We start from the raw sequence: 11,143 nt of genomic DNA, 5'->3' as shown, positions 1-11,143 counted from the left end.
CCGGCCCGCACGTCACCGCCGCGACCGCGCCGCGCCCCCAAAGCGTCACGGCCACGCCGGCGTCTCGCTGACGTCACGAGTGTCCGCCCCCTGCCTTGCGTCACTCCCGCGCCGGAGGCATGGCGTCATCAAGACGCGCCCCCGCTCTTCCGCGGCCAGCGCCGCGCATCCCGTTCCACCATGTGTCAGGTGGGCGAAGATTACGCGGAACCGCCGTCCTGGAAGTCCCCGCTGGCGCCCAGGCCCCGGTAGGAGCCCGCGGCGCTCCGAGACGGGTGGGGCAACGCCTCCATCTGCCCCGCGCACTCGGCGCGGCCCCGTTCTGTCCTCACTCCTGGGCCGCGCAGAAGTTGTCTGTCCTGGAGAGACTTAAGGTCCCCTGTGCCTTGAGAGCCGCCTTTTCCTGTCCCCACCCCGGGCCTTGCCTTGAAATTGGCGGTTAGGGCAGGGCATGGACCCTTCCTCTGGTTCAGCTCAGGGCGGGAAACGGGACGCGGTCTCCCCGAAGCCGCCTGGGATGGGAAAGCAGCCAGCCGTGTTCTTACCTCCTCCCTGTCATATGTCCAAAGCCTCGGGCAGAAGTGTGTGAAGTGCAAGGAGAGCGATCCGGTGGTGGTGATCCGAGCTGGAGATGCCTTTTGCAGGTGAGGCCCGGGCAGCACCATTTTCCAGAGGTACTTCTTTTTCAGAGGATGATTACTGTGTGTAAACTGCTCATGTTTCCGCCGTTGCCCTATTGCGGGAGGGGAGGGGGAAAGTTAAGTTTCCATGATCCATTCAAGAGCAGCAAGGTCCATGAAGCAGTTTATGGGCAGAGGGGGAAGTGGGGTAGGGTGTGCAAACTGGGGTAAAATGCAGGGCGAGGCATTTGGGGGCAGCTTTGACGCATTGAAGGGCAGATCGCAGCATCCTGGGAGCTCGGGCAAGGACTCTGGGTAGAATTTGTTTACCTCATTTGATGCCTTTTTTAATATGTGGGGTGTAGGAGCTTGAAAGGGCTGCAGCCTTTCCCCAGGTCCCAGGGTTTTAGACAAGAGCAGGGCTGATTCCCAGAGGATCCAGGGCATGAGAATGTTCCATTTTATCTGTAATTCTAGTGGCCCTTGTCATTTTTTTTTTTTTTTTTTTGTACCGGGAATCGAACTTAGGACCTTGCACTTGCCAGGCAGGCACTTGTACCACTGAGCTATCTCTCTGGGCCCTTGTCATCTTTTTTTGGTTGTTTTTTTTGTTTCTTGTTTTTCTTCCTGTACTGGGAGTCAAACTCATGACCTTGCGCTTGTCAGGCAGGCGCTTTGCCGCTGAGCTAAATCCCCAACCCCTTTTTTTTTGGTATAATAACATTTGTGTGTGTCTGGTACTGGGGATTGAATCTCAAACCTTCAAACTGAGCCTTATCCCCACCCCATAATTTTTTAAAATTTTGAGGCAGGGTTTCAGTTGTTAAACTGTTGCCTGTCCTTTTGTCTTAGCTTCCTTAGTAGCTGGGATTACAGGCGTACAGCACCACATCCAGTTGTATTATGACCAGTTTAATCTTTGGCCTTTTTCACTAGATTTATAGCTCCCTGAGGGAGTTCCTGTTCTAATCCTCTAGTTCCCAGTGGCCCCATGTGCTACTTTATGTAGTATGTGTTTGCTAAAGGGGTGTTAGTCTCACATTTTAAGGTTGGTCCCAGGAGTTTTGTGTTCTGGTTTCTAAAACATTCTCTAAAAAAAAAAAAAGATGCTGGGAAACAGACTGTTGTCTAGCTGCAAGTTCTGAATCTGTGCTTTCAGGACCCCAGGCCTCTGTTTGCTTGAGCTTCCTGGCTATCTCTGCCCAGGTGGCTGGCACACTATTCTCTGGTTGGCAGGCCTGGAGGCTCAGTTCTGCAGCCTGCTCCGCATTTCCTCCTTCACCCAAGGGTGGTGCTGCTGCCTGGCGTGGGGCAGGGAGGGCATGCAAGCAGCTAGCACCTTTCTTAATGGGAACCGAGGCAGCCTCAGTCTGCACTAGTGTGAGCCTTGTCTTCCTCCTAGCACCTGTGGGATGTGGGATGCAGCTCCTGTACCCTGTGTGCTCAGAGCTGGTAGGGCTTGGGGCCCTGTGAGCTATGAGGCTCTTGGGGAGCCTGCTCCACCAGTTTGGCAGAACCCCTGTGAAGACAGCCCTGCCTGGCGCTTGTGTTGCAGGGACTGTTTCAAGGCCTTCTACATCCACAAGTTCAGAGCCATGCTGGGGAAGAACCGTCTTATCTTTCCTGGAGAGAAGGTAGCTGTATGTGTGTTTGGGAGGCCCGGCTTTCCCTTCTGCCCTTCACACAGCCCTGCCACCCCTGTGCATACTCTGCTGGTGGGCTGTCCATGTCGTGGGAGGAGCATGCTTGCATCGAAGGTGAGTGATACATTCTGGTGTTTCTTCTCCCCCAGGTGCTCTTGGCATGGTCTGGTGGGCCCTCATCCAGCTCCATGGTCTGGCAGGTCGTTGAGGTGCGTCCACACACACCTTTCCCTCTCCCCGCCACCCAGGCTGCTGGGCAAAGCTGGGGTGGGGCCTCCCTTCCCATGCACCCCAACTGGGACACCTAGAGGGCTCTCAGTGTGTACACAGGTCTCCAAGCCAGCAGCCTCATCTGGGTGCCAGCTGTGCCCACGTTAATTTTGTCCGCTTGCCCACCCTGCAGGGATCAGCCTCATGGCTCGGTCTCATGGCTCGGTGTGACTTGTGGGGGCAGACAGGGAGGGTAGCTCATTCACGGGGGATGGGGGGGGAGTTGAGGCAGGTGCTCACGCTGCAAACCCAGGAGGTGCTGGGACATGTGGTGTTTCCCGGTGGGAACTGGGAAGCTCCAGGGGTTTCAGCATGGGTTTTGGAGGGGGATCTCCCTGCACACTTAGTGTGAAGCTTTGAGGTGCAGGCTGGGGGCGGAGTGGGCTGTGGCCATTTTGAGTGTCAGTGGCTCAGGGTCAACCTGGGCAAGGGGTGGGGCTGACCTAGGGCTGGCACATTGCAGGTGAAGCATCCTCCTTCTGTGCCAGCCTTCCACATGAGGTCTGCCTGGCCTGAGTATGAATGGCTTTGTCCACCTAAGCGGAGAGTTGTGTCCCTGGCTGGTTTTTCTCCCAACCGGTGGTGCCCTAAACCTGCCCATGTGGGACCAAGACCAGGCCCACCTCAGGTCGTATCAGCTCCTCAGCCCAGCCCAGCCCAGCTCTGCTCTTCTGAGTGTGCTTCTGAGTAGTGCCCAGCAGGTGGCACTGTGGCCCCTCTGCCTGTCCCAGGTTGCTGAGGTGTCAGGGACCCACTCAAGGGCAGGTTTTGAGGTTCTGCAGAGGGGCTAGAGGGAGCAGGGGGCTGCTTTCATGGCAGGAGAGGAGACCGACAACTACCCTTCAGCAGGTGGGGCTGCCTGGCCTCCCCACAGAGCTGCCTGGCCCGAGTCTGCTTTAAGGGGAGAGCGACTCCCTCCTTCCAGGGACTGAGGTCCAGAGACATGGTCTGCTGAAAGGCACCCTGTGGCTTACAGCCAGGCTCCAAGTCCTCTACGTGTCCCCCTCCAGGGCCTGAGTCAACACTCTGCTAAGAGGCTGCGCTTTGTGCCAGGGGTCGTCTATGTGGACGGTATGTGTGGCTGCCCTTTTTCCAGGCCCACTTGGGGTGGGCCCATTGCGCCTCCTGGGTAAAGGTGGGTCCAGGACTGGTGTGGTCCTCATGCTGAGTCCCTGGTGGTGGTGTTTCCGAGGGAGCTGGTGCAAGTTCCAGCTTTAGATGACTGCAGGGGCTGGGAATATCTGTCCTACCTGGCCCCACCATGAGGTCCAGGGCCTGAGGAGGGCTAGTGACTGCGGCTGGGATATTTGTAGCCACTAGGGCAGCTACCTATGGCATGTGTGGAGCAGCGGATGCACACAGCCCTATCGGCACGAGCCAAGTCACCCCAGCAGCTGAGCATTGGATAACAGTTGTTCTTTCTAAACTAGAACCTCAGTATTTAGGTTTAATTGCAGTGTTGGCATTGATGATAAGTAAGTGGGTTTTGGGTTGCAGTTGGGTACTCAGTCTCTAAAAGGTTTGCCATCATTGCATGAGGGGGAGCCTGTTGCCTAAATCAAAACAGCACCCAATTGTCTGCATTGGCCTTTTGTGCATTTTGTAGTACTGGGGATTGAACCCAGGACCTTTTACTGAGCTACATCCCTGCCCCTTTTTTTTTCATTTTGAGGCAGGGCCTCACTCAGTTGCTAAGTTGTCTGGGCTAGGCTGGAACTTGTGGTCCTCCTGCCTCAGCCTCCTGGAGTGCTGGGGTTATAGATGTGCACCACCTTGCCAAGCTCTCATCCTCCGGTAACCATGCCCTGCAGAGCCCCTCAGCCACCACACTGAGACTGAGCCCTGACCCTCCTTCCTGCCTGGCTTTGCAGAGGGTGCAGCCTGTGGCCAGAGCCTAGAAGACAGAGCAAAAACCCTGGCTGAGGTGAAGCAGGTTCTGCACACTGTCGGCTTCCCGTGGCATGTGGTGTCCCTGGAAGAGGTGGGTGGCGTGCCCCTGTTGGGCGGTGTGGGGACCCGGGGTCTGGCCTGGGCCCCTGGCAAAGGGCCTGGCGGGCAGTGTGGGGACCCAGGTCTGGCCTGGGCCCCTGGTGAAAGGCCTGGCGGGCAGTGTGGGGACCCAGGTCTGCTTGGCCTCACTACCTGCGTCCCCAAAGGTGCTCGGCCTGCCGCCGTCGGTCCTGCGGTACTGTCCCCGGGAGCCAGCCGGGACCGAGGGCACCTACAAGGCGGCCGTGGACAACTTCCTCCAGCAGCAGCATGCGCTGGAGACCCAGGGTGCCGAGGACAGCTGTGGCCCAGCTTGGGGGCAGGAGGAGCAGTGCTGGCCTCAGAGCCAGGACCCTCATGAGCCCCTGAGTCCAGCTGGGTTCCCCCCTGCTGCCCAGACCGAGGCCCTGTGCAGACTGTTCGAGTCCGTACGGACGCTGACGGCCAAGGAGGAGCTCCTGCAGACGCTGCGGTGAGCCCAGCCCCGTATCTGGCCCCTCCTGGCCCCTCCCGGCCCATGGGGCTTCTGCAATGTGGCCTCTGCACCCCAGGAGCCACCTGATCCTGCACGTGGCCCGAGCCCACGGCTACTCCAAGGTGATGACTGGGGACAGTTGCACTCGCCTGGCCATCAAGCTCATGACCAACCTGGCCCTAGGCCGAGGGGCCTTCCTTGCCTGGGACACGGTACACAGGGCTCCTCCCCACCTGTCTGCTTTGCCTGGAGGCAGTAGCTGTGGGTCTCCCACGCGGAGAGGCCCTGGGACTAACCCCAGCTTGGCGGGTGGTGCAGCCAGGACCTTGGCCAACAGCCCCATCTCCCAGGGCTTCTCAGACGAGCGGCACGGGGATGTGGTGGTGGTGCGGCCCATGAGGGACCACACACTGAAGGAAGTGGCCTTCTACAACCGCCTGTTCGCTGTCCCCTCAGTCTTCACACCGGCTGTGGACACTAAGGTAGGTCCTTGGGGTGAGCTGCATGGGCGAAGTGGGTGATCTCCCTTCTGCATGAGCCAGAGGTCCCAGCACAGTGGGACAAAGCTGTCCACATCAGCCAGGCACGCATGGTGGCCCTTCTCCAAGCTGACCTGATGTCCCAGCACCTCCTGCTTTGCCTTTGGTGCTAGCAGCAGGGTCCCATTGGGTCCTCTGAGGGTACCCTGTGCCTTGAAGGGCCAGGCTGGCCCCTGCTGATACACTGGCTACTATGGGAAGCCAGGTGCCCACTCTAGGGCTGACCCTCTGCCCTGGTCTCCAGGCCCCTGAGAAAGCCAGCATCCACCGGCTGATGGAGGCCTTCGTCCTCAGGCTGCAGGTGCAGTTTCCCTCCACAGTCAGCACTGTGTACAGGTGTGTGCGGGCTTTGTGCGCATGGGGACTGGGAAGGAGCAGAGCCCGGCTGGGGGTAGCCCACGATCTGTGCCTCCTGCCCCCAGGACAAGCGAGAAGCTGGTCAAAGCGCCCAGGGAGGGCTGTGCAGGTGGGCCCGAGGGCCCCCGCTGCCTCCTCTGCCTGTGCACCCTGGACATCGACACTGCTGGTTCGCACTGGACCTCCTCAGGGTGCTGGGGTGGGTGTTGGGGTTCAGCAGTCCTACAGTCCCCCACAGTCCCCCCTCAGTCCCTCTCTGCTTGCAGACAGTGCCACAGCTTTTGGGGCTCAGACCTCGACTTTCTCCCAGATGCCGCCGTCCGCCCTACAGGCTGAGTCTGGGATGCCTGCCGCCCCCTGCCACACTGTAGGCCCGGGCTGCTGCTGGAAGGCCTGTGGGAGGTGAGTTCCTGCTGAGGATAGGACCAACTTGGGCAGAGCCCCACAGGCCAGGCACACAAGTCTAGCTGTTTTTCCCCAGGGAGGACGACAGGCAGACCCAGGTCATCCAGCAGCTGTGCTACAGCTGCCGGGCGAACATGAAGGACCTGGTGAGTGGGTGGCTGCCCCTCCCCTCCTGGCCACAGTGGTGTGCTATGCTTGCGCCCCCCTTACACTGGCTTCTGTTGCAGCCCTCCATGGACCCTTTACCCCCCTACATCCTGGCCGAGGCCCAGCTCCGCAGCCAGAGGTACCAGGCCTGTTCGATGGGGTCCCCAGTTGGGAATCCCCAGGGCTGGTTCCCACACATGCTCCCCACAGGGCTTGGGTCATGCAGGAAATCCAGGAGTATCTGATCGAGGACAGTGGCGACGAGGCAGAGACCACTCAGAGCTGAGCCCCGACACACTTGTGGCCGGCATGGGCAGCTCTCCACTCGGGGCGGAAGGCAAGGCTGTGGGGCTGGCTCGGGCTTGTCCATTTGTATAAATAAAAAGGTTTTAATTAGAAAATTCTACAGTACGTGGAGGAAGGGTGGGTGGGCCAGGGCTCCAGGCCCAGTATGGCTGTACTGGGTGTGTGAGGGCCACGGGGAGCACAGTGTCCTTCTGACAGCAGCATCAGGTTTCAGGTGAGCCAGGGAGGACACGTGGCAGCTGCAGCCCTGGCCCGAGGAGTGCCACCTACACTGGTGGCCATGCTGCCCATAGGCAGCTCCTTCATTCCCGGGGCCGAGGAGCCAGGCTCCTATTCCTTCTCACGTGTCCACTTGATCATGGTCTCCGGGGAGCGGTACAAGAAGATGAGCTTGGCGTACAGCTCCTCCTCCAGCTCTAGCTCCCGCGTCTCCCGCACCAGGAAGATGTCCTGGCACAGCTTGAGGATACGGTCCACACAGGGCAGCTCCTCAAACATGATGGAGTGTGAGATCTCACTGAAGAAGCCACGCACGAACTTGCCGATGACCAAAACGATGGACACGTACAGCCCCATGATGCTGTGAAGCGATGGGCAGTGAGGCTGGTGTGGCTGGGGCCCGCCTGGACCTCAGGGTGTCCCCTGGCCCTACCACTCACCCGTAGCCAGCCAGGAAGCCCAGGCTGGGCGGGCTGACCTTGTCGCTGAAGATGACCATGGGCAGCAGGTTGCAGCTGGCCTGGCAGTCCTGCAGCTCAATGACCCACCACTCCAGGAAGCCAGCAGCCCCCGAGCCTACCTGCTCCCTCCGAAGCTGGATGCGCACACCAAGGTAGTCAGCCTCCTCATCTGGGATGGAGCAGCGGAGTCAGCCCCAGACCACTACCCCTCCCCGAGCTGTGTCCCTGCCTCCAGCCCCCACACTCACTGGGCTGCAGCTGCTTCACGGGGCTGGCCTCAGGCCCGTTGGGGGCGCGGATGTACTTGGGGAAGAGGTGGGGGATAATGCTGTGCGGAGGGGAGGGTAGGCAGGTCAGGTCCGGTTGATGCCTCCCTACCCCCCGCCCTCCCCTACTCACACAGACTGGTCCGAGGTGCCCTCCAGCAGGTGGGCCAGCTGCCGCCGCTCTGTGCTGTTGGGGGCCAGCTCCAGTGTGTGTTTCTCATTGGTGTACTCCACGGTGCTGCCCTTGGCCAGGTCCCTGCAGGTGGGCAGGTAGGTAGAATGTGACCCACTGTGGGAGCTGTGCCCTGGGCCCCTGCGCACAGGACCCACCTCTGGAAGTTCCAGGTGAAGCGCAAGGTGATGTCTGCTGTGCCATTGTATAGTTCCCGCTTCATCTGCGCTCGGCTCGGGGGGCTGATGCGCCACAGCGCCCCAGAGCTGCCCTCGATCTGCGCTGTGACAATGTCCTCTGGACTGTACTGGCTGATGAACTGCATGGCCAGCTGTGGCAGGGCAGGGGTGCCTCAGCGGGGAGCTGGCCACCCGTCCCGGCCGTCCCCTACCCCCTACCAGGGGCTGGCAGGGTCCACTCACCGGATAGGGGTCGAACTGCTGGGACAGCGCCTCGTAGGCCTCGGGCGTGAAGGGCACAATGGATGGCTGCTGGGCGCTCATGGTGAACAGGGGCTGGGGCCGGGACGCCGTGAGTGGGCGCCGGGAGCCCAGGCTCCACCTATGTCCCACACCCCACACCCCGCCACCCGTTTCCCCGCTGGGAACGATGGGCAGGGCCACTCACCTCATAGCCACCCAGCTTGAGAGTGACAGTGACATCAATGGGCTGGTTGACAACACCAACCACGGAGCGGACCAGGGACATGAAGAGCAGTGGGAACCAGATGATGGCGATGAGGAAGAGAATGATGAGGCCGCCCATGCCGTACTTGACAATCTTCTTCTTCTTCTGCCCCTTGGGCTGTGGGTATTTCTGGGGGAGAAGACCCAGGTCACCATCCCAGGCCTCAGAGGCACTACCTCTGCACCGTGACCTGATGCCAGCTCACAGCTGTGCAGTGGCCGCCTCCTCACACTGCTGGTGGCAGGACAAACGCAGGTCGGTGAACCCAAGAGATGACCCCTCTCATTTAGGGCCAGCTGGCTCTCGACAGGACGCTGGTAGCCAGTGGAACAGCCGTCAGCAGCTGGTGCTAGGCTGTGTGCACACACAAGAGAACTGGGCTGCAGGCCCGAAGTACAACAGTCAGAAGAAAAGCATGAGCTGCATATTTGCAGGAATAACTTCTGCATGAGAAGACGCCGAGAAAGAGGCAGCCGTGGCATGCAGAGACTGCAGGAATCAGGACACTCAGAGGACTTGGCCTGCAGCAGAGTGCCAAGGGTCCAAGCGAACAATTCTCCAGGAGCCGTGCGCTGTGTCGGCGAAGATGCTTACTACAGCGGCAGCCACCAGGGCAAATCCCCCAGCTGTGCAAGGTGCGCCCAACCCTGGCAGGCAGAGCCACTGGTAAGATTTATGAGGGTAGAGCTATGTGTGCTCAGCTATGACGAGGATGACAAGGAGGATGACAAGGGCAAGGCCAGCCTCGGTCGTATAGCAAGACCCTGCCTCAGGAGTGGGGCTGGGGATGTAGCTGAGTTCCCTGGGTTCGGGTCAGTACAGCCAGCAGATACAGTGGAGTGCCTGCCAGGCAACAGGCAGGTCCTCGGAGCCTCAGCAGCTGTTCACCTCCCGGGGACACCCTTGCAAGGGAAGATGCATCCAGACATCTCGGGGCTGCTGTGGCCAGCAGAACACAGAAGCAGCCCAACGGGAGAGGAGCTTCCGCACAGCGGGTGGCATTCAGCCAGACAGGAGTGACACCTAGAGCTGCAGCATGGGAGCAGCTGGCCACACAAACACAAGCAGCGTGCAACTCTGCTGTCTCATGGCACATCTGTGACAGGCAAACCAGAGACCAGAGATGGCCACAGGCTGGGGAGGGCAGAGGGAAATGTCTCCAGACTGACTGTAATCACTAAAAGCCGCTGAAGTGTGCACTTGTATGAGTGAGTCACATTAAAGAAAAACAGCTGACAGCATCCGGTCTCTACTGGCTCCTCCTGCTCCCCAGAGGGCCATGTCCACGTCCCCTTCTGTGGCCTGTCCAGAGGTGGAACGCGCGCGCACGTGTACACACATACACACACACACCCACCAGCCCCCACCCCCGCCAGGCACCTTCTCGGTCTCACGGCTGCACTTGATGATGAAGATGTTGGCGTAGATGTCCTCCACACACATCCAGCTGGACAGGGACAGGGTGGTGTCTGTCCACACCCAGTCCATGACGGCCCGCAGCTCCACCAGGAAGGGCACCAGCCGGAACCTGCAAAGCCAGGATTGTCAGGGGCTCTGACTCCACTGCAACGGACTAGACAGACCTTGGGCAGACCATGCTCACCCCTGGAACAGGAAGAGGTTCAGGTGGTTGTACTTCTTGGTGAGGAAGTTGCCAAGGATGCGTGTTGGGTAGCCGCAGCGGATCTGGTAGGCGGACAGGCCGAAGTAGATGCACTTCACGAAGTACCACAGCTGGGCCACCGCATTCTGGCTGAACATCCTGGGCCAGGATGCAATGGTAAATAACAGTCCTAGCCCACATCCCGGATCTGCCACACACACAAGGGCTGGTGTGCATGGTGGAGACCAAGCCCCTGAGGCTACAGTGCCCACCTTTCGGTGACAGCTGGCAAAATGAAGAACATCCAGAGGTGGATGGCCACCACCAGCACCACCTGGAAGACCAGCTTGCCCAGCACTGTCTTGCGCAGGTAGAGGGCACGGTCAACCACCATGGTGCTGAACTGGATCAGCAGCATGACCAGGAAGGCCTCCGGAACCTGGTCGTCTGACAGGGAGGATGTGATGTCCGTGGCTGCCGAGTGCTTCTATAGCCGGAGAGCACAGGTCAGGGGGACGGGGCCGGGCCCAGTGGCCACTGAGCTATACACACTATGACCCCAACTCGGCTCACCCCAAAGGCCCAGAAGCCAAAGATGATGATGATGAAGTCGACCACGTCAGCCAGGAACATGAGCGCGTAGACGTCGGTGGCTGCACGGTACTTGGTGTGTAGGATATCATGGAAGAAGCACCTCAGGGGCTGGTAAATGCTCTGGGCCCTGCGGACAGGCAGGCGGGCAGAGTCAGTGGGTGTCTGGCCTTGGGCCTCCCTCCCTACCCTCAGCCACGGCCACCCCCAGGCCCTGTCTTACAGTGACAGGCAGAAGGCCTGCAGCTGGCGCCCTGCTGCCTTCATCCGTTCTTGGCAACGACTCGTCCTCTTCCTCCCAGCTGCCTCTCTCTCCTCCCCATCCCCAGCTCCTGTGTGGGAGAAACTGCCGACTGAGCCCACCTGGGTCTGGCTGCTCACCAACTTGGGGGC

General features: G+C 59.9%; 2 protein-coding genes across 3 annotated transcripts; one reads left to right on the top strand and one right to left on the bottom strand.

Annotated features, from left to right (window-relative positions):
• The first annotated feature begins 108 nt into the window (after positions 1-108).
• Positions 109-6,841, top strand: LOC102030144 (cytoplasmic tRNA 2-thiolation protein 2-like). 2 transcript variants are annotated; one of them, XM_013510211.1, is made up of 15 exons: positions 109-248; positions 570-644; positions 2,176-2,254; positions 2,413-2,472; positions 3,544-3,604; positions 4,405-4,514; positions 4,690-4,994; positions 5,074-5,209; positions 5,348-5,479; positions 5,781-5,872; positions 5,959-6,062; positions 6,160-6,295; positions 6,375-6,444; positions 6,526-6,584; positions 6,672-6,841. In XM_013510211.1, exons 1-15 carry the CDS (start codon positions 181-183, stop codon positions 6,688-6,690), a joined length of 1,506 nt encoding a protein of 501 aa, XP_013365665.1. In that variant the 5' UTR covers positions 109-180; the 3' UTR covers positions 6,691-6,841. The 2 variants fall into 2 exon arrangements, with proteins under 2 accessions (XP_013365665.1, XP_005415212.1); XM_005415155.2 differs by having other exon boundaries at positions 6,656-6,841.
• LOC102030491 (piezo-type mechanosensitive ion channel component 1-like) lies at positions 6,811-11,140 on the bottom strand (the record flags this gene model as incomplete). The annotated part of the gene is made up of 12 exons (XM_005415156.1): positions 6,811-7,331; positions 7,411-7,600; positions 7,680-7,759; positions 7,831-7,953; positions 8,028-8,200; positions 8,292-8,384; positions 8,497-8,685; positions 9,937-10,084; positions 10,160-10,318; positions 10,432-10,646; positions 10,733-10,880; positions 10,974-11,140. Coding segments are annotated over 12 exons (1,935 nt in total), but the record flags the coding sequence as incomplete, so codon positions are not given.
• Between the last annotated feature and the right edge of the window lie 3 nt (positions 11,141-11,143).

The sequence above is a fragment of the Chinchilla lanigera genome, unplaced genomic scaffold, assembly GCF_000276665.1.
Source record: "Chinchilla lanigera isolate Chin_1 unplaced genomic scaffold, ChiLan1.0 scaffold00563, whole genome shotgun sequence".
Lineage (NCBI taxonomy): Eukaryota > Metazoa > Chordata > Mammalia > Rodentia > Chinchillidae > Chinchilla > Chinchilla lanigera.
Note: the sequence above shows the minus strand (reverse complement) of the source record. Positions and strands in the feature narration are given on the sequence as shown.